General features: G+C 37.5%; 2 protein-coding genes across 2 annotated transcripts; one reads left to right on the top strand and one right to left on the bottom strand.

The window, feature by feature from the left end:
- Positions 1-7,016: 7,016 nt before the first annotated feature.
- LOC104120393 (E3 ubiquitin-protein ligase MBR1-like) lies at positions 7,017-10,739 on the bottom strand. Its single transcript, XM_009632150.4, has 5 exons — positions 10,246-10,739; positions 8,364-8,465; positions 8,164-8,256; positions 7,878-8,033; positions 7,017-7,431 (listed from the first exon to the last, which is right to left on the bottom strand). The coding sequence occupies exons 1-5, from the start codon at positions 10,651-10,653 to the stop codon at positions 7,306-7,308; spliced, it is 885 nt and encodes a 294-aa protein (XP_009630445.1). The 5' UTR covers positions 10,654-10,739; the 3' UTR covers positions 7,017-7,305.
- A 7,745-nt stretch (positions 10,740-18,484) lies between these two features.
- Positions 18,485-20,442, top strand: LOC104120401 (auxin-responsive protein IAA32-like). The gene is made up of 4 exons (XM_009632158.4): positions 18,485-18,640; positions 19,196-19,438; positions 19,881-19,989; positions 20,167-20,442. The coding sequence occupies exons 1-4, from the start codon at positions 18,493-18,495 to the stop codon at positions 20,255-20,257; spliced, it is 591 nt and encodes a 196-aa protein (XP_009630453.1). The 5' UTR covers positions 18,485-18,492; the 3' UTR covers positions 20,258-20,442.
- Positions 20,443-20,683: the final 241 nt, after the last annotated feature.

Genomic DNA, 20,683 nt, shown 5'->3' with positions numbered 1-20,683 from the left:
AGCTCAGCTAGCTAGGGGTGGAGCCCAGTCAGTTAGGGGTCGTTCGAGAGGGGGAAGTAGATCATGTGGTGGCCAGGCCCGTTTCTATGACCTCCCTGCTATACGAGATGCTATTGCTTCAGATGTTGTGATTACATGTATTGTCTCAGTTTGTCACAGAGATGCCTCTGTATTATTTGACCCTGGTTTCACTTATTCATATGTTTCTTAGTATTTTGCTCATTTTTTGGGTATGCCCCGTGAGTCTCTAGTCTCGTCTGTTCATGTATCTACTCCGGTAGGCGATACTATTATTGTGGACCACGTGCATCGGTTATGTGTGGTGTCTATTGGGGGTCTAGAGACCCGAGTAGAACTTTTTGCTGCTCAGTATGGTTGACTTTGATATGATATTGGGTATGGATTGGTTATCTCCATGTCATGCTATTCTAGATTGTCACACAAAGACCGTGACATTGGTGAAGCCAAAATTTTTGAGGGTTGAATGGAGCGGTTCTATAGATTATGTACCTACTAGGGTGATTTCATATTTGAAGGCTCAACGTATGATTGAGAATGGTTGCCTATCTTATTTGGCGTTTGTGAGGGATGTTGGTGCAGATACTCCTACCATTGATTCTGTTCCGGTGGTACGAGATTTTCCGGATGTGTTTCTTGTAGACCTATCGGGCATACCGCCTGTTAGGGATATTGGCTTCGGTATTGATTTGGTGCCGGGCACTCAGCCCATTTCTATTCCACCGTATCGTATGGCAGCAGTGGAGTTGAAGGAGTTGGAGGAACAACTTCAGGAACTCCTTGATAAGGGGTTTATTCGGCCTAGTGCGTCACCTTGGGGTGCACCGGTTCTATTTGTAAAGAAGAACGATAGTTCCATGAGGATGTGCATTGATTATAAGCAGTTGAACAAGGTCACAGTCAAGTACACGTATCCTTTTCCTCGTATTGATGATTTATTTGACCAGCTTCAGGGGGTGAGGGTGTTCTCTAAGATTGATTTGAGGTCCGGTTATCACCAACTGAAGAATCGGATATTCTTAAGACAGGTTTCGGGACCCGATATGGCCATTATGAGTTCTTAGTGATGTCTTTTGGGCTGACCAATGCACCAACAACGTTCATGCATTTGATGAACAGTGTATTCCAGCCCTATTTGGACTCATTTGTTATTATATTCATTGATGACATCCTGGTGTACTCTCGTAGCCCGGAAGAGCATGCCCAACACTTGAGGATTGTATTACAGAGATTGAGGGAGGAGAAGCTTTATGCAAAGTTCTTCAAGTATGAGTTTTGGCTCGGTTCCATAGCATTCTTGGGGCACGTGGTGTCTAGTGACGGTATTCAGGTGGATCCGAAGAAGATAGAGGCGGTGCAGAGTTGGCCTAGACCATCCTCAGCCACGGAAATTAGGATCTTCCATGGTTTGGCGGGCTATTACCGTCGCTTTGTGGAGGGATTTTCATCTATTGCATCGCCTTTGAACAAATTGACCCAAAATGGTGCTCCATTCTGGTGGTTGGATGAGTGTGAGGAGAGCTTTCAGAAGCTTAAGACTGCTTTGACCACAACTTCAGTGTTGGTTCTGCCATCAGCTTCAGGTTCTTACACCGTATATTGTGATGCCTTGAGGGTAGGTATTAGATGTGTTCTGATCCAGGAGGGTAGGGTGATTGCCTATGCCTCGCGCCAGTTGAAGACCCATGAGAAGAACTATCATGTCCACGATCTTGAGTTAGCAACCATTGTTCATGCCTTGAAGATTTGGTGTCATTATTTTTATGAGGTTCATTGTGAGATCTATACTGATCACCGGAGTTTGCAGCATCTGTTTAAGTAGAAGGATCTTAATTTGCGTCAGCGGAGATGGTTAGAGCTTCTCAAGGACTGTGATATCACTATTTTGTACCATCCAGGTAAGGCCAATGTGGTGGCCGATGCCTTGAGTCGCCGAACGGAGAGTTTGGGGAGTTTAGCATATCTCCCAGTAGTAGAGAGACCCTTGGCATTGGATGTTCAGGCCCTAGCGAGCCAGCTTGTCAGATTGGATATTTCGGAGCCGAGTTAGGTATTGGCTTGTGTGGTCTCTAGGTCTTCTCTTTATGACTGTGTCAGGGAGCATCAGTATGATGACCCCCACCTGCTTGTTCTTCAGGACAAGGTTCAGCGAGGTGATACTAGGGATGTGACTATTGGTGATGATGGCGTGTTGAGGATGCAGGGCCGGATATGTGTGCCCAACATAGATGGGTTTCGGGAGTTGATTCTTGATGAGGCCCACAGCTCGCGGTACTCCATCCATCCGGGTGCCGCAAAGATGTACCAGGATTTGAGACAGCACTATTGGTGGAGGCGGATGAAGAAGGATATAGTTGGGTTTGTGGCTCGGTGTCTCAACTATCAGCAGGCTAAGTATGAACATCAAAGACCGAGTGGCTTGCTTCAGAGGTTAGAGATCCCAGAGTGCAAGTGGGAGCAGATTACCATGGACTTCGTAGTTGGGCTCCCACAGACTTCGGGGAAGTTCGATGCTATTTGAGTTAGTGTGGATGGGCTAACCAAGTCCGCGCACTTCATTCCAGTTGGCACTACTTACTCTTCATAGCGGTTAGCTGAGATTTACATCCGAGAGATTGTTCGCTTGCATGGTGTCCCAGTTTCCATCATTTCAGATAGGGGCACTCAGTTTACATCGTAGTTTTGGAGGGGCGTGCAACGAGAGTTGGGTACTCAGGTTGAGTTGAGTACATCTTTTCACCCTCAGACGGACGGCAAGTCCGAGCGCACTATTCAAATATTGGAGGACATGTTATGCGCTTGTGTCAATGACTTTGGGGGTTCATGGGATCAGTTTCTTCCGCTCGCGGATTTTGCATATAACAACAGTTATCAGTCGAGCATTCAGATGGCTCTGTACGAGTCTTTATATGGGAGGAGGTGTAGATATCTAGTAGGATGGTTTGAGCCGGGTGAGTCTAGGCTCTTGGGTACAGACTTGGTCCAGGATGCATTAGATAAGGTGAAATTAATTCAGGAACGGCTTCGCACGACGCAGTCTAGGCAGAAGAGCTACGCGAACAGGAAGGTCTGTGATGTGTCTTTTATGGTTGAGGAGAAGGTTTTGCTGAAGGTATCACCCATGAAGGGTGTTATGAGGTTTGGGAAGAGGGGCAAGTTGAACCCCCCAGTTTATTGGGCCTTTTGAAGTGCTTCAGAGGGTAGGGGAGGTGGCTTATAAGCTTGCCTTGCCACCTAGCTCGTCGAGTATGCATCTAGTGTTTCATGTTTCCATGCTACAGAAGTACGTTAGCGATCCGTCCCATGTTTTGGACTTCAGCACGGTTCAGTTGGAGGGTGATATGACTTATGATGTGAGCCAGTGGCCATTTTGGATTGGCAAATTTGGAAGTTGAGGTCAAAGGATATAGCTTCAGTGAAAGTGTAGTGGAGAGGTCAGCCTGTGGAGAAGGCCACCTGGGAGACCAAGCAGGAGATGTGGAGCAGATATCCACACTTATTTAAGACTCCGGGTATGTTTCTAGACCCGTTCGAGGATGAACAATTATTTAAGAGGGAGAGGATGTAACGACCCGACCGGTCGTTTCGAGAGTTATAGTCCCGTTTTTCCCATTTCTGCTTTCTTTTGTGCTTTTCATATATATTATGATATATCGGGTTAGTTGGTTCGGGCCCCGAGTAGTTTCGAAGTGAATTGAGACACATAGTCTCTTTATTAGAAGCTTAAGTTAGAAAAGTCAACTAGATGTTGACTTATGTGTAAACGATCTCGAATTTGAATTTTGATGGTTCTGTTAGCTCCGTTAGATGATCTTGGACTTAGGAGCACGTTCGGAATGTGATTTGGAGGAACGTAGTGGAATTAGGCTTGAATTGGTGAAAGTTAAAATTTTGGCGATTTTGGCCGGTATAGGAAATTTTGATATCGGGGTCGGATTGGATTTTCAAAAGTTGGGGTAGGTTTGTGGTGTCATTTTAGACTTGTGTGCAAAATTTGAGGTCATTCGGACGTGGTTTAGTAGGTTTCGTCATTTATGGAATTCGAAAATTTCTAAGTTCATTTGGCTTGAATCCGTGTGTAATTCGTGTTTTTGGTGTTTTTGAAGGTGATTTGAAGGTTCGAATAAGTTTGTATGAGGTTATGGGATGCGTTGGTATGTTTGGTTGAGGTCCCGAGGGCCTCAGGTGAGTTTCAGGTGGTTAACGGATCATTCTTGGCCTTGGTGAGATTGATGATATCTGCTGCTGCATTCTTCTGGTTTCCTCTTTTACGATCGCGAGTGGGATCTTGCGTTCGCGAAGGGGAGGACGCGAATGCGAATATGTGGTCTGCGTGTGCATCGCGAACGCTAGAGAAGGGTCGCGTTCGCGAAGAGGGGTGAGGCAGTTGGCGACCCCAGGTCCTTGTTCTACGCGTTCGCAAGGTGGTGGTCGCGTTCGCGAAGGTCTGAGCTTGTAAAGCATCGCGTTCGTGAGGCATGTGTCACGTTCGTGAAGAGTAAAATGGTGAGGCAGTCAAGTTGGTCTACGCGAACACGAGAGGACGGTCGCGTTCGCGAAGGGTAAAATCTGGGCAGACAATGTTAAATTCAAATCGAGAGTTTGAGCTCATTTTTCATATTTTGAGCTAAAGATCACGGATTTGGGCGATTCTTGAAGGGATTTTCGTGGAGTTGATTGTGGTAAGTGTTTCTCACTTGATTTTGGTTAAATTCCATGATTATATCGTGATTTTTGTCATCTAAATTGTGATTTGCGGTGAAAAAATTGGGGGAAAAGTGGAAGAGTTTTTGAGATGGAATTTTGAGGTTTTGAAGGGGATTTTATTGTCGGATTTGAGTAAATTTGGTATGACTAGACTCGTGAGTGAATGGGCTTTCGGTTTTTGTAATTTTTGTCGGATTTCGAGACGTGGTCCCGGGGGCCGGGTTTGAGCTGATTTCGAATTTTGGCTATAATTTGGTATTTTTCTTGTGGAATTGATTCCTTTAGACTATATTGATTGTATTGTATTGCTTGTGACTAGATTCGGGATGTTTGGAGGCCGATTTGAGTGGCAAGAGCATTCCGGAGTAGGAGTTCTACACTGTTGAGGTAAGTAACAGTTATAAATCTTGTCTTGAGGGTATGAAACCCAGAGTTTGGTATAATGTGATTGTTTGGAGGTGACACCCATGCTAGGTGATAGGCGTGAGGGTGTACGCCGTGAGGGATTGAGACTTAGGTCTGTCCCGGGAGACTGTGAAGCCTAATAGCCTTTATTTGTGTTTATATGCATTCCTGTCTACTAGAACTTGACTGTCTTTCATGTTAGAAATCATGCTTAGGCTATATTCCTGCTCATGGTAGTTATATTCAGTCATTGTGATTTTTGTACATGTTTACCTCAGTCTCTGCTATTTTCCCTGATGATATACTGTAACACTTTGATTTGGGCTGTTTTCCCTTTCTTTATTGAGAGCTATGAGACTAGAGAGGTTCATGAATGAGTGAGGTCGAGGGCCTGTTTGTGAGGTATTGTACCTTAGCAAGTGAGTTGTCCATGCAGATTCTGATGTGATATGGTGGCACGTGAGTTGTCAGTGCAGGCCTTGATATGATATTATAGCACGTGAGTAGTCCGTGCAGCACGTGAGTTGTCCGTGCGGATTATAGCGCTTGGGCTGTAGGAGACCCTTATGAGTCTGAACACCCCCAGTGAGCGCAGATACCTATTGAGCGTGTGTATTGAGAGCTGAGAGTTAAGTGTCGAGTTATTGAGGGTTTGAGTGATAGTGTCAGTGAGGTTTTATCTATTTCACTTTGTTGCTGCATTTAGCTGAAAATTGTTTGGCTGGAATTGGTAATTATGCAACTGATCTTTTGCTCATGTTTACTCTTAACTGTGAAAATTATCAACTGAATTATTCTGTACAACTCGTCACTACTTCTCAATTCCTTATCTATTTCTGTTACTTGCTGAGTTGGTTGTACTCGTGCTACACCCTGCACTACATGTGCAGATCCAGGTGTGTCTGAGCACAAAGATTGTTGAGTCCATGCCTGGTTGAGTTTCGGAGACTGCAAGGTACCTACCAGCGTCCGCAGAACCTTGTTATTCCTTCCACATTTCTTTTCATTTTGTACTGATATTTAGACATTGGCTGTAATAGTTTTAAATACTTAAACGCTCATGACTTAGTGACACCCCGATATTTGGGGCTCGTTTTCCGCACTTTATCCCAAATTTGAGTTTAACTTTGATTTTATGAAAAGTTCTTGATATGGAAAGCCTTACTTTACTTTTATATTATATTTAGTTTGGAAGTATTTTTGGGAAGGTCGGCTTATCTAGTACCACCGATAGGCGCCATCACGACACGTTAGGTTTTGGGGTCGTGACACAAAGTCAACCTAAGGTCAAAGTTAGAAATTCTTTTAGACTTCAATTTACTAGTTTTCAACAAATTACGTTAAATCAAGTTAGAGACTTTCGAATTCGATTCCGGGCACACGCCCATGTCCCACTAATTCGGGTCTGTTTACACAAAATATTGACCGTAGTCAACTCAAATGAGTTTTAAGGCAAAACTTTCTTCAGTATTTCACATTAAAAAAATTCGGAAAAAGACACGGACTATGCATGCAAATTGAGGAAGGCTAAACAGAGCTATTCAAGGTCTCGGAACCCAAAAATGAAGGCTAAAATTAAAAATGGCATATCGAGTCATCACAGATTTTTGGGTTAGTTTTCTGTTCTAATTATCAAAATGTGCCCCGACAAAAAATCTCTCAAAATGGTTGGATTTGATTTCTAGTCGCGGAGGGTTTAGCTAGTGGAAGAGCTACAATATTAGGTACAAGTTCAGATGAACTCACTAGCTTTTGCTTAAACTCACTAGTGTTCGTGGTCATTTGCTTCCGTTTTTTATACCTGTATTGCGTGAAGGTTAGCAGAAACTAAGTGAAGAAGGGGCAGGTTTATAATCTCTTGCAAAGCCAAACAAAGGGGAAGAATGTTAAAAGAAAAGAAGGGGAATTGTATAACAAACGTATTAGTACAATTTTCAAAACCAGCATAAAATTGAAGTGTAAGAACATCATACAATCTCACTTCTAACAAACCAATACGAGAAAATAAAACCAAATAGCAATTTATGCCTCTGAATTTAAGGCTCTTTGGCTATATTCTGAGGCAAAAATTTCTTTTGATTAAATAAAAGAAGATAAAAATCTTGAAACTCTTTTTGTCTAATCCAAAATCTTGAAAACAATAGAGAAAAGAGAATGAAAGCTTTGATACACCATTTAAACTGCTGCACTTTTGCACACTGGACATGTATTCTTCTGCTTAAGCCATTTCTTTATACACTCAATATGATGGTAGTGTCCACATTCAAGTCTTCCTATTTCATCATCAACTTTGTATCCTTCCTGTAGAGATAATATTTATTGTCAAAAAGAATGTTAATATCAGTAATATTCTGTTATTGTGTGCTAAATGTTTTAAGAGGACGGTCAGCTGCGCTAAGCTCCCGCTATATGCGAGGTTAGGGGAAGGATCAGACCACATTGGGGTCCATATGTAGTCTTACATTATATTTCTGCTTGAATTACCTCTTGTTCGCATGGCGACAACTCTTATCATCATTGCGCAAAAAATAAAAAGGGCAACCCGGTGTGTTAAGATGTTTCTTATGTGCTGGGTCTAGGGAAGGGCCAGACCACATTGGTTCAATTATATGCAGTTTTACCTTGCATTTCCGCAAGAAGCTGTTTGCACAGATTGAATTCGTAACCTCCTGGTTTCATGGTGGCAACTCTTATCGTTGCGAAAAAAATTTAATAAGGAGGAAAAAGAAGTGGAATAGTGAACTCACTTGGCAAATGGTACATTTCCAGGCTTTATCAGTGGAGGTGAGAAGCGGAGAGGAGTCAATTGTTGAGAGCTTAAACTTTCTTATATATTGGACTATCTTCTCTTCTGCTAAACCTGTGCCTACATACCCAATCCTATCACTCAATTCAACCAATTGCTGCAAAATAAAACACCAAAAGACTAGATCACTTCAATTCGTTGCATATGTATATCGTAAGGAAATTAACTTATATACATCGACAATTTAAAGAATTTTTTATACTGTCCCGTGTACTTAAAACACGAACCTCATATGACATATCATCTACATCCAGTCTCCAGGATCCATGTTGATCATCACCATCTAAATCTCTAGCAAAGTGCAGGTTCTGTCTGAGGATCTGCAACGTTCGAGTGAGAACAAAATTTGATCATATGATAAACGTTCAAGTGATAAATAGGGACACAATTGGTGTAAACATCAGGTGTGGATAAGTTTTTAACTTACAGGAGGACGACAATGAGAACGGGGACATTGGTGCCTTATATTAGAGGCATGCAACCTAGAAATTTCTTCCCCATTTGCAGTTCTCCTTGCAACGCGAGAATGCTATTCGGATACAATTTAAAACATACACAATTTAGTAAACTTCTGTTAGTGAGTTGTGACATTAAAAGGAAGGAGCTTAATATAGTACAGAAGAACTGCTGCCTTTTATGTCCATATATTCGGAAACTATAAGAGCTTAATATAGACAAGAACAGAGAAATTTTATAGCTATTCTGAGTTTGATCATTCATTTTACAACATGGAAACTATAGACATTTCAAAAAATAACCAGACAAGGATTAAGATATTATTATGAGCTAAAAATTAGGGTCCTTAAACTGTAAGCCATATATAAAGCTAATGCAGTTAAATAGAATAGAGTAGTCAACATGGTCTTACCGAATAGAAAATGGTTGTAACCAGGGGCGAAGGTACTGTATATGTTTCCGAACACAGTAACTTTAGCTTATACCTTTATATATGCATTGAAAAATTTACTAAATAAGTACAAATGGTCTATTTCGAACGTAGTAAATCAAATGAGAGTGCTAGCCCGAACCCGAATCTATAAAATTTAAATTCTTAACCCCTCTAGTTGTGAACTACAAAGTCCATATCATGTTCATATTCTTGTATTATGGGGCGGTGCGGGTTTGAACCTATGCGGTGCGGGGAGGATTTGTGACGGTGCGAGGCGTGGTGGGTTGAATTTTTTTTTTTTTAAAAAAATTGCTGTTGCGGGGAGGGTGCGGGTTGACGCGAGTATGGCTGCGGGTTTGGCCAAGAAACATATACTGATTCAAAATTTTACATTGACGCTGCTTATAATAGTCTACTAGTGTTGTAGTATATATTATTTTACTTATTAGATTACATGGTTTCTCACCTTTATAAATAAGATGGACTCAAGCTATTTGTACTTTTCCTTTCTTGATGATTTGGGGATTACATTGCAACAGGAATATAAAATGTTAAAACAACCAAGCTTATAGCAATTGTAATTAAAAAAGACAAAAACTTAAACATAAAACTCATTAATTTAGAAAAGTCTTCCTAAATTGCAAACAATTAGTGAAAAAAAAGAAAGATAAACCATTACTTGATATGGTAACAACTGCAAGACACTGTCACTTTGGTTTTGTTAGGGAGGTGCTTGTATATGATTTGGGTTTAAATTAAGTTAATACTATTTAAGAAAAATCGAAAAAGAAGTTTATGAATCTTAATTTTTACTATCAAATTCATTCAAAAAAGAAAAGAAAAATTAAGCAGTGCGGGGTGGGTTGAAAACAATAAATTATGTGATGCGGGGAGGTTGAAATTTTCACGGGTTTATGTCCGCAATCGCACTGCACCGTTTGACATCCCTGCCTACCCGTATACCAGAGGCATCAGGGGGAGACAATCTCATTCCTTTTAACAGGTGCATTTTGTTTCTAAAATAATCTAAGTTCTATGCAGTCAGGAGCGGATTTAGAGGGGAGTAACTACTTTTTACCTTTATATACTAAGTTTTGAATTTTTTGACACAACCCAAAAGTATAGCTTAGTTGTCAAGAAGGTTCAAAACCTTTGTAAGGTCATAGATTTAATTCCTATAGCTATAATCTTTTTTAACTTTTTTCATTTTGAACCACTTCGCGGAGATCCTCCATCCGCCACTCTGCGCAGCGACGATGTTAAAAAAACTATTTACACTATTAGATTATTTCTAAGGTAGTTTAGGGTAACTCTATTAAATAAGTATTAACCGTCACATAAAATAAATGGGAAGAAAACTGCTATAACATTTAAAACTAAAGTGAATATATATAACTTAAATTCATAATAAGTCTTTTACCTCTCTGTTGTTTGATCTTTGAGAAGTGGTTCTCGGTCTAGGAGCAACATCAGAAGCAGAACCAATCCCAGGAGGAGCACAACAAACATCAGGAATATCAACAACAACATTAGCTAGATTCCTAGTACTTTTACTTGACAATGTGGTCTTATTTCTCCTTGTATTTTTCTTCCTCATTTGGTTAGTACTCTCCCATTGTGCTGCTGATCTTATAACTGCCGGTGCCGACACCGGCGGCGAGTTTAACTTTCCTTTACATCCTAGCCCTCCAAAACTCACTGACATAAATTTCTTCTTATTTTTAGGCTTTGCACTGAAAAAACTTTTAGAATCATTTGTATTGTTGGTTGAGTTTGGTTTGTTTCTTGGTTTTTTAAGTTTTGAATGATCAATTGTTGATATAGGCATAGTGTAAAGAAAATGAAATATGAGATGTGATATGATCTTAGAGAGATCACAAGGGAGAAGAGAACAAAGGAATCATAGTTTCAAAGGTTTTGATCATTTGTATACAAATGGAAATGCGAAAATGACAAAAAGAGTGTCCTATGTTTGAGATTGATTCACTATAGTCCTTTAAATATAACATTGAGCAATTTTGATCCTTTAAGTTTGCTAAAAATTAGTCTTTTCGGTCTCTGTCAAATATTTAACAGGAACTATGGGGAAAAAAGTCCGTGAACTTATATTTGGAGGTGCAGTTGTTGTTATTTTTGGTCTTTTTCTGATATTTTGTACTGTTATTTTGTTACAATTTCTAAAATTTAACGAGATTTTCGTCCTGTGTTTGTAGTTAACTTTTTACAGTTTTCATAAAATCTAACAGGCAGAATTTGTTATTTTGATAGAGATTAAGGGTGTGTTTGATATAACGGAAAATATTTTCCGAGGAAAACAGAAAATTTAAAATACAAAAATAAAAATAAAAATGCAGGGGTGGCGGTGGGGTGCAAAAAAACGAAAAAATAGAAAATTCAAAAATAAAAAAAAGGTATAAAGAAAAAACAATTGCGTAGGTAGGGTGGGGTAGGTGGACGGTGACGGAAAAGAAAAAAAAATCTTTTTGGAAAAGGGGCAGGGTAGGCTAGAGAAGGGGGAGGGGCTTGGGGTTAGATGTGAGAGTAGATGGAGTTTTTCGAAAATATTTTCTTAACTTTTTCTAGGGAAGTCATTTTCCTTCAATTTTAGAAAAATGTGATATGTAGGAAAATATTTTTCAAATTATTTTGTGCAACCAAACAGTGTAAAATAAGAAGTCATACCAAACACACCCTAAAAGTGTTCACTTTTTGAAAAACAACTAAAAGTATTAGGAGTATATATTTTAGGGACTACTTTAAAACTAGCCAAAATAAGGACCATTTTTGTCATTTATTCAATTGAAATATTTGATTTTTTGTGTATATGAAACTGTGGTTTTTATTGAAAGCTGCTTCCTATTTTGGATTTCTTGGAGGGAGGCCAAACAGGACAAATGAGGAAGTATTGATTTTTCAAAACACAGTTGTCTGTCTTCTTCTATGTGTTGTTTTTAAGTTTTTTTTTTCCTTCTTGTTTCGGTTCTGTTAGTTGCAAACAAAATACTTGCTGTCTTTTATTTGTACCTTTATTTTGTATATATTCCTTTTGTACTTTTTCACCCTCCCTTTACCTATTCTAATAATTGTTTGAGAGACAGTTTGTCTAACTAGTAACTATTGATTGGTAACTTTGTTTTTAGGTCAATTTGAATTCTGGGGTAAAGAAAAAGATAATAACCTATGATTATATTTTTCCTTTTGACTTTGCTGTCAACTTCTGTAATTCATAAAGTCATTGCTCAGTACTATTTTGGAGTTGAATTCATAATTATACTAATAAACAACCTTTAGTCATTCACTCCTTTATATGAGCTACATCATTTGAGCATGGTTAAATCCACATATCATATATATATTCAAAAAGAGGAAGAAAAAAAAGGGTTACCAATTAAGCAGTCACAAGTTCACAACAAATTATAAGCAGGTTGATGAGAATTGGTCTCTGATCTTTTCTGAAAAAGTATTTAACTTATTTATATTAATAATATAAATAAGTTTTACGTTATCCGTATATTTTAATTGGTCATAGCCAATAATCTGTTTTATTTTTTAAGTTACTAACTTTACTTTTATTGGACGGTTACTTGCTATCTTTTAAACTATGTAATTTATTTTTAACTCGATTTGGTCACTTAAAAGATAGTCAAGTAGATGTTCATAATAATTTACACAAATAACCTAAAAAATAAGGCATGTAACATAATGAATTACACTAGCAGTGTCACCATCGTTGCAAGTTAAATCCATTATTCATTTCTTCATCTTCCATTTTTTTCTTTTTTCATATTCTAATGTTGTCATATAGGTTATAGGTTCGAATCGTCGAATCAGTCACTTATGCTTGCATCAACTGTCTATATCACACCCTTGGGGTGTGACCCTTTCTCGGACCCTGTATGAACACAGGATGTTTCGTGCACCGAGTTGCCTTTTTATATTCCAATTCCAATGGAGATCAAATTGAAATTGGCAGAGGTCAAATATACCTCTCTACTTTCAAAAATGGTCTAAGAATACCCCTCGTTATACTATTGGGTTATCTATACTCCTGCAGTCATACTTTGGGTTCAAATATACCCCTCATTTAAACGGAGGGACACGTGTCATCGTCCTATTGGTCAATTCTAAATATCTCCTAATTAATTAAAAAGACTCATTACTCATACCCAAAAAATATTTTTTTTGTAAATACTGGAAAAAACTAAAAAACATTTTTACTAAAAACTTAAAAAAACAAAAATATTTTTTTTCCAGTTTTTACAAAAAAGACTACTTTAAAAAGCTGAAAAATATTTTCTAAAACAATATTTTAGTAAAAACTGAAAAGTATTTTTCTAAAGCAATTAAAAACTAAAATATTTTAAACTAAAATCTGAAAAAAAAGTAAATATTTATTTTTTCAGTTTTTACAAAAATATTGCTTTAGAAAATTACTTTTTATTTTTTCAGTTTTTACAAAAATATTTTTCAGCTTTTTTTAAGGCACTTTTTTGTAAAAATTGGAAAAATAAATATTTTTTTTTCCAGGTTTTACAAAAAATATTACTTTAGAAAGTTGATTTTCAGCTTCTTTTTTTCAGTTTTTACAAAAATATTGTTTTAGAAAATATTTTTCAGTTTTTTCTAAAGCAATTTTTTTGTAAAAACTGGAAAAAAAATATTTTCGTTTTTTTCAGTTTTTAGTAAAAATAATTTCAGTTTTTTCTAGTTTGTACAAAAAAATAAATGCTTTAAAAATTTATTTTTCAGATATATGTAATAGGTATTTTTAATTAATTTAAAAATATTTAGAATTAACCAACATGAGCATATTTGGCCCTTTGCCAAATTGAAATTCATATATGGAGTTTCCGGAGAAGAGGGAAGAATGATGTAACATTTGAAAGGGGCAGATGAATATGCAGTTTTAGCATTTATGATTTTAGTTGAATGTTTGAAAAGGAAAGGTCAGTCGTATATAAAATTCTATGAAAAAATTGGTTGCCAACTTAAGTGGTCCATGCATATATATATATATATATATATATATATATATATATATATTTCAATTTCTTTTTGTTACATTAATTCCATCACAAATAATTTAAACTTGTTCTATTTATCTCAAATTTAAATAAAGAAATTTAAAAAAACGAATACAAGGCCAACTTCTAAATACAAGGCCACAGAATTGGCCATTCGTTGGGGGTATTATGGGTAAAGTGCAGGTAGCCGATTTTGGTCAATATTATTGTCCCTTATATTTGAGGGTAGGTTTATTTTGGTCTCTCAAATATAGTCCAGAGTATATATTTTTTCGGCTATTATTTTTATAGCGGCTATACAGTGTCATTTTCTCATTGAAAACTGACACAGAAGGGGATATTTTCAAGGTCAAAATTTTAGAAGACATTATCTAAAAGTGAGGAATTAAAGTGATAATTTGCGTTATCCAATAAAATGAGAGGATACATTTTGCTTTAGAGCAAAAGATTTGCTTCATGAATCAAAGTTGGGTAACACCGTTAGTTTTTGAACATATTGTGTCGCTGAGACTAAAGGTGCTCCACTTTAGCATACTTAAGGGACTAAAGGTGCTCCAGTTTAGCATATTTAAGGGACTAAATATGCTCAGGGTTATATTTGAGGGACCAAAATAGACCTAGCCTCAAAGATAAGGGACAATATTGGTCAAAAACTCAACTGAAGTTTATAGATTTTTACAAATTTATAGCCTGTTTGGGAATAAGCTAAATAATGTGAAAGCGCCGAATATAACTTAAATGGCCAGGTAAAACTAGCTACGGGTGCAAATAATTCGGGTTTAATTGGACTATTGGAGGGTCCATAAAACTACAATTTGTGCTCATAATGGTGAACCTCCTAAGTCCAGACAATCTTGCAAGGGGCAACCTTCTAATGTGCAAAGACATCGTACTCGAAATTATTTAAATGTTATATCACGAAACAGTTATCTTATTTTTACCTTAAAATATTTAGTTATATAGGTGTTATAATTAAAAGGAGATGGCAGACTTACTTTCGTAAACTTCTGAATGAAGAAGGGGATCGGGATATTGTGCTAGGCGAATTAGAGCATTCCGAGAATCACCGTGACTTTGGGTACTGCAGGCGTATCGAGGTTGAGGAGGTCGTGGGAGCTATGCGTAAGATGAGTAGGGGCATAGCGACCGGGCCAGATGAGATTCCGGTGGAATTTTGGAAGTGTGTGGGGAGAGAAGGTTTGGAGTGGTTGACTAGGTTGTTTAATATTATTTTTAAGGGGAAAAGAATGCCGGATGAGTGGAGGTGGAGTACGGTGGTTCCATTGTATAAGAACAAAGGTGATATCCAGAGTTGTAACAATTATAGGGGGTATCAAATTACTGAGTCATACCATGAAAGTGTGGGAGAGGGTAGTTGAAGCGAGGGTGAGGATGACAGTGTCTATATCCGACAACCAGTTCGGATTCATGCCGGGTCGTTCGACTACAGAAACTATACACCTTGTTAGAAGGTTGGTGGAACTATACAGAGAGAGGAAGAATGATCTGCACATGGTGTTTGTTGACCTAGAGAAAGCGTATGACAAGGTTCCTAGAGAAATTCTCTCGAGATGCCTGGAGGCAAAAGGTGTGTCGGTTCCCTATATTATGGCGATTAAGGATATGTATGATGGGGCTAAGACTCGGGTTAGGACAGTAGGAGACGACTCTGAGTATTTTTCTGTTGTAATAGGGCTACACCAAGGTTCTGCGCTCAGTCCGTTCTTATTCGTCCTGGTGATGGACGCGTTAACACACCATATTTAAGGGGATGTGCCATGGTGCATGCTATTCGCCGATGACATAGTTATGATTGATGAGTCGCGAGCCGGTGTTAACGAGAGGCTGGAGGTTTGGAGACAGACTCTTGAGTCTAAGGGTTTCAAGCTGAGAAGGACGAAGACGGAATACCTGGAGTGTAAGTTCAACGCTGAGCCAGGGGAAGTGGGCGTGGATGTGAGGCTTGATTCGCAGGTCATCCCGAGTAGAGGTAGCTTCAAGTACCTTGGTTCGGTTATCCAGGGGGAGGGGAGATCGAATAGGATGTCACACACCGTATTGTGGTAGGATGGATGAAGTGGAGGTTAGCATCTGGAGTCCTGTGTGATAAGAGAGTGCCACCGATACTCAAAGGCAAGTTTTATAAAGCGGTGGTTAGACCGACCATGATGTATGGGGCTGAGTGTTGGCCTGTTAAGAATTCACATATCCAGAAGCTGAAAGTAGCAGAAATGAGGATGTTGCGGTGGATGTGCAGGAACACTAAGATAGATAAGATTAGGAATGATGATATTCGGGAGAAGGTGCATGTGGCTCCCATTAATGACAAGATGCGGGAAGCGAGGCTTAGATGGTTCGGACATGTTCAGAGGAGAAGCCCAGATGCTCCGGTACGGAGGTGTGAGCAGCTGGTTACGGAGGGTACGAGAAGAGGTAGAAGGCGGCCTAAGAAGTATTGGGGAGAGGTGATCAGGCAGGATATGACGAGGCTCCAGATTTTCGAGGACATGACACTTGATAGGAAGATGTAGAGGTTGAGTATTGGGGTTGTAGGTTAGGAGGTAGTTGAGTCGTGCCTTACTTCGTAACATGGTGGGACTAGCCATGTAGGATTTTTTTTTCTAAGATAACTAGTGGGAATGTTGTGGCTTATTATTTCTCTTTTCAGTGCAGGTCCTATTTACTAGCTATCGCTTTTGCTTTACATCTTTCTTCTAGATTTCATGAGGTTCCTATTTTTCTTATGACTGTTATGGTGATACTAATATTTACTAATATTGTCTCCCTTTACTTTGCATCTTTCTTCTGGATTTCATGGTGTTCTTATTTATCCTATGATTGTTGTTGTGATACTAATATTGTCTCCCTTTTTGCCCCTTTTGTCTTTTTATTTTTTTGAGCTGAGGGTCTTTCGGAAACAACTTCTCTATTCTTTCGGGATAGAGGTAAGGTCTACGTACACACTACCCTCCCCAGACCCCATTAGTGAGATTTTACTGGGTTGTTGTTGTTGTTGTAGGTGTTATAATTAAAAGAATTTCTTGTGTGGCTGAGCTTATCTTCACTTTGTCTATTTGCGTAAAATATGGTTAAACTATCTATACTAATTTATGCAAACAAAATTACAGATTCATTGGCTATAAAGTCCTCGAAATTTATAAGAAGTTTTGTAACACCAAGAAATTAAGGTATTAGGATGGTTTACTTAGTCAAGACTAATGAATAATTATAAAAAAAAAAAAACCTCTTTTTTGTGCCTAGTTTATTAATCCCACCGTCATATATGTTTAATTTGTTTATAAAGAGTGTCCAAAACGCAATTACAAGTGCTACGCTCAAGTCCTAGTTTGCAACTTGTAGAGATGAATAGTGCAACATGCTTGAACGAAATAATGGCTATATTTTGCAAAACTAAATGTATCAGTCTTACTCATGTTAGACTTTGCAGACACTCAATATATGAGGTGTCATTGAATCAATGGCCATATATGGGTTGGGATCACAAGATATATAAGAGGAAATTGCAAGGTTTAAAAGGAAAAGAAATAAGAATGTCAAAAGATACAATCCAGCAAAAATACGACCTATCGATCAATGAAATGAGTAAAAATCATAAAGAGACCAGAGTTTAAATATCAGTATAAAGACAATAAAATCCTAGATGATTTCTTCATATGTTGTCTAAACAATGACGGATCGAGTTATCTTGTCCCTGATGCTAGTTGAAGGCTTGTTGAGCTATAAACAGAGGTGGAGTTAGGACCGAACCTCTTTTTCCCGAAAAATTAAATTGTATATACAAGTTAAAAGTTATTTCTATCTATATACAGTAGATATTAAATATTTTCTTTGATTTCTCCGTATGTTTATTTCATTATATTTATAATTTTCTTGATAAAAATTATGGCTCCGCTACTGACTATAGACATACAAGCATGTTAGGCTGCTTCAGATGACTGTCACAGATTGAAGGCCTGAATGTTAAAGGTATGCAACATATCAGCCCTACTTTTGTTGGATTATTGGAGCCCATCACTTGTTCTTTGTTTGATCCATTTAGATTTTCCATGTTATAAATGTCAGAAATAAAATACAAAAAAATTAACTAACACTACAATGATTGATTATGGGCAATGAGTTCCTTCTCTTTCCATGTCCCTGCTCTTGTTTGCATTCTCTGAGCCTAGCTAGATTTATTTATTTTCTTGCAGGACCTCGGTTTTGTTTTGCATGGACATAAACTGTACAAGAGAAAATAGGGTCATTCTGTAAGTTCAACTGAATCCATTGTCACTGCTAAAAAAAAGCAAATTTCTGATAGATGTCCCGTCAGAAATTGGCTCGTCAGAAAATCTCGTTAGAAACGTTTCTGATGAGTTAATTTTTGAATTCCATGAAAAATTCGTGTTTTTAGTAGTGTGTATTTTGCTCGAAGTGTGTATGTATATGCAAAAATGTGCATGCATATATATAATATATAGGCCTATGCTCATTTTGAACCTACTACTTCTAGATTCTGGATTCGCCGCTAAATAATTGTACTACTACTTTATATAGAGCATATATGTCTCTTTTTTTCAAGCATCACGTTTACTTCTATCTACACAAACATAGCAATATTTGTTTTGTGAAAGAGTCAAATAATGGATTCTAATTCTTCTGACTATCTCCTAAACCATGCTACTATTCCTTCTATTTATTATCAAGGCAATAGAGAGAATGGTAACTTTATTGATTTGGGGCTTAGCCTTAGAGTTTTGCAACCAGAGGCCTATTATCCATCTGTTCATGGTATGTATGTGTTTCCCATTTTTTCCATGTTTGGTTCTTGCAGTTACATTCTAAATTAACAAGATTTTATTGAGTTGCATTTAGTTTACCTTTGTCTCCTTTGAAGTTTTAGACAAAAATGTTAGCAATATTAGAACGACGAGTCATGATTTCAACTTTATAGGTACTAAACTTTACAAAGACAACTTTAAATGCTAATTAGTAATAACTAATTCTAAATTTAACGTGTACGTACTGAATTATTTTTTCAATACAAATACACTGTTTGAATAAAAGCTATTCGGTTTCGGTCGAAACCGTATTTGGGCTTCTACCTCCACCCCTACACATGTCTCCAAAATGCTACCGCCCCGTGTCGGATCATCTAAAAATATACTGCTTTTGGAGGATCCGCTACGCACCCAACGATATTTTTGAAGAGTCGGAGCAACATAACACATGATCATATACATACAGTATCCGATCAAACTTATTTGCTTATTAGGTCTTTCACCATCTATTTTTTTCCCAAAAAATTAAATGTGAGATTGCTCATCATTTAGTACTTACTGTTAGGTGGCTATGACGAGTTGATGGATTGGCAACATCTGCATCCCCAACTAAGGAATAATTCAAGAACAGATCAATATCCTACGAATTTTGTTGAAAGTTATGATGATGAAGCTGAAGGAATTCAAAGCAAAGAGAGTTGGGCTTATGTGAAAGTTAACATGGATAGAGTGATTGTTGGCAGGAAAATTTGCATTCTTGAACATTCAGACTATTCTAGCCTTGCAATACAACTAGAAGACATGTTTGGTATGTTCTATAGTACCAAAGATTTAATAAGAAAATCATATTTTGCAAACTGAATTATCCAACATATTGGACATTTTAGAAAAATAAGATGTAATCATTTGTTACCTTTTCATATCACTACTAAATATTCGCTTAAAACCGTCCGAAAAAACCGACCATTTTCGGTCGGTAATGACCAATAACCATCCAAAACGCGACCATGTAGTCGGTAATTGAATGCTCACTTTTGGTCGTCGGCCGGATTTTACCGGATGTCGAGTGGTGATATCATTCTTATTGTTCCAATTAGTGTACTATTAATTAAGTGAGATGTTTAAAGACAAGTAAAAAGTAATATACAAAAGTACTCTTACTACTAAGGCTATCAAATCTCTTTATTAAGGGGAAACTTTAAAAGACAGATAATATGGACCGGAGAAAGTATATAATTTTGCTTGTGTAGGAAAGCAATCCATATCCGGGCTAAGGCTATTTCAAGATGGTTCAGAATTTTCAGTATTTTACAAGGGGAGGGATGAGCAGTGGAGGACTGTAGGAGATGTTCCATGGAAGTGAGTTTTATTATAAAACTTCTCTTTTTCCCCCTTTATTTATGAATAAGAATAATTTGGCTATTAGCGTAAAGATTTTCTTACACTATTAGTCATGTGCTAGCAAGTTTTAAGTATCTGTTATATCGTCAGTGCATAGAATTTAATCTTTTATTTTTTATATGACTACATGAACAGTCAGTTTACGGATCGCGTGAAGAGGCTAAGAATTGTGAGGAAAGATGAAGCATTCATCACAAGTTCATCTGCATTACTAAGTTCTGTTTGATACTCAAATCTCAGTTTAGCAGAAGAAGAAAGAGTCCTCTGATTTCTGCTACAACTTTGAAATGTTAACATTTGTTTTTTGTGACTTATTTAATGGTATTAATCCTATTATAACGAGTCTATATATGATTTCGATTTCCATTATCCCTTCCCCAATCGCCCAATGTAATGGAAAATCTGTTTGAAAAAAATTATTTCCATGCAAATGTTTGGCGTACAAAGAGCTAGTATTGTCATGAGGGCACAAAAGTTTTTATTTTCGCTCCCAAAATTTTGAGGCCTTAATAGTACATTTTATAATTTTATTTTTGCTTAAACAATAATTAAATTATACTTTGTAGAAAAGAGTACAAATATTTTATAAAAAAATGAAAGAAAGAAAGATTGCCTACTTTTTAATAGTAGAAATATTTTAGAATTTTAATTA

The sequence above is a fragment of the Nicotiana tomentosiformis genome, chromosome 10 (assembly GCF_000390325.3).
Source record: "Nicotiana tomentosiformis chromosome 10, ASM39032v3, whole genome shotgun sequence".
NCBI lineage: Eukaryota > Viridiplantae > Streptophyta > Magnoliopsida > Solanales > Solanaceae > Nicotiana > Nicotiana tomentosiformis.
The sequence above is the reverse complement of the archived record's forward strand: the minus strand, read 5'-3'. Positions and strand labels throughout refer to the sequence as shown.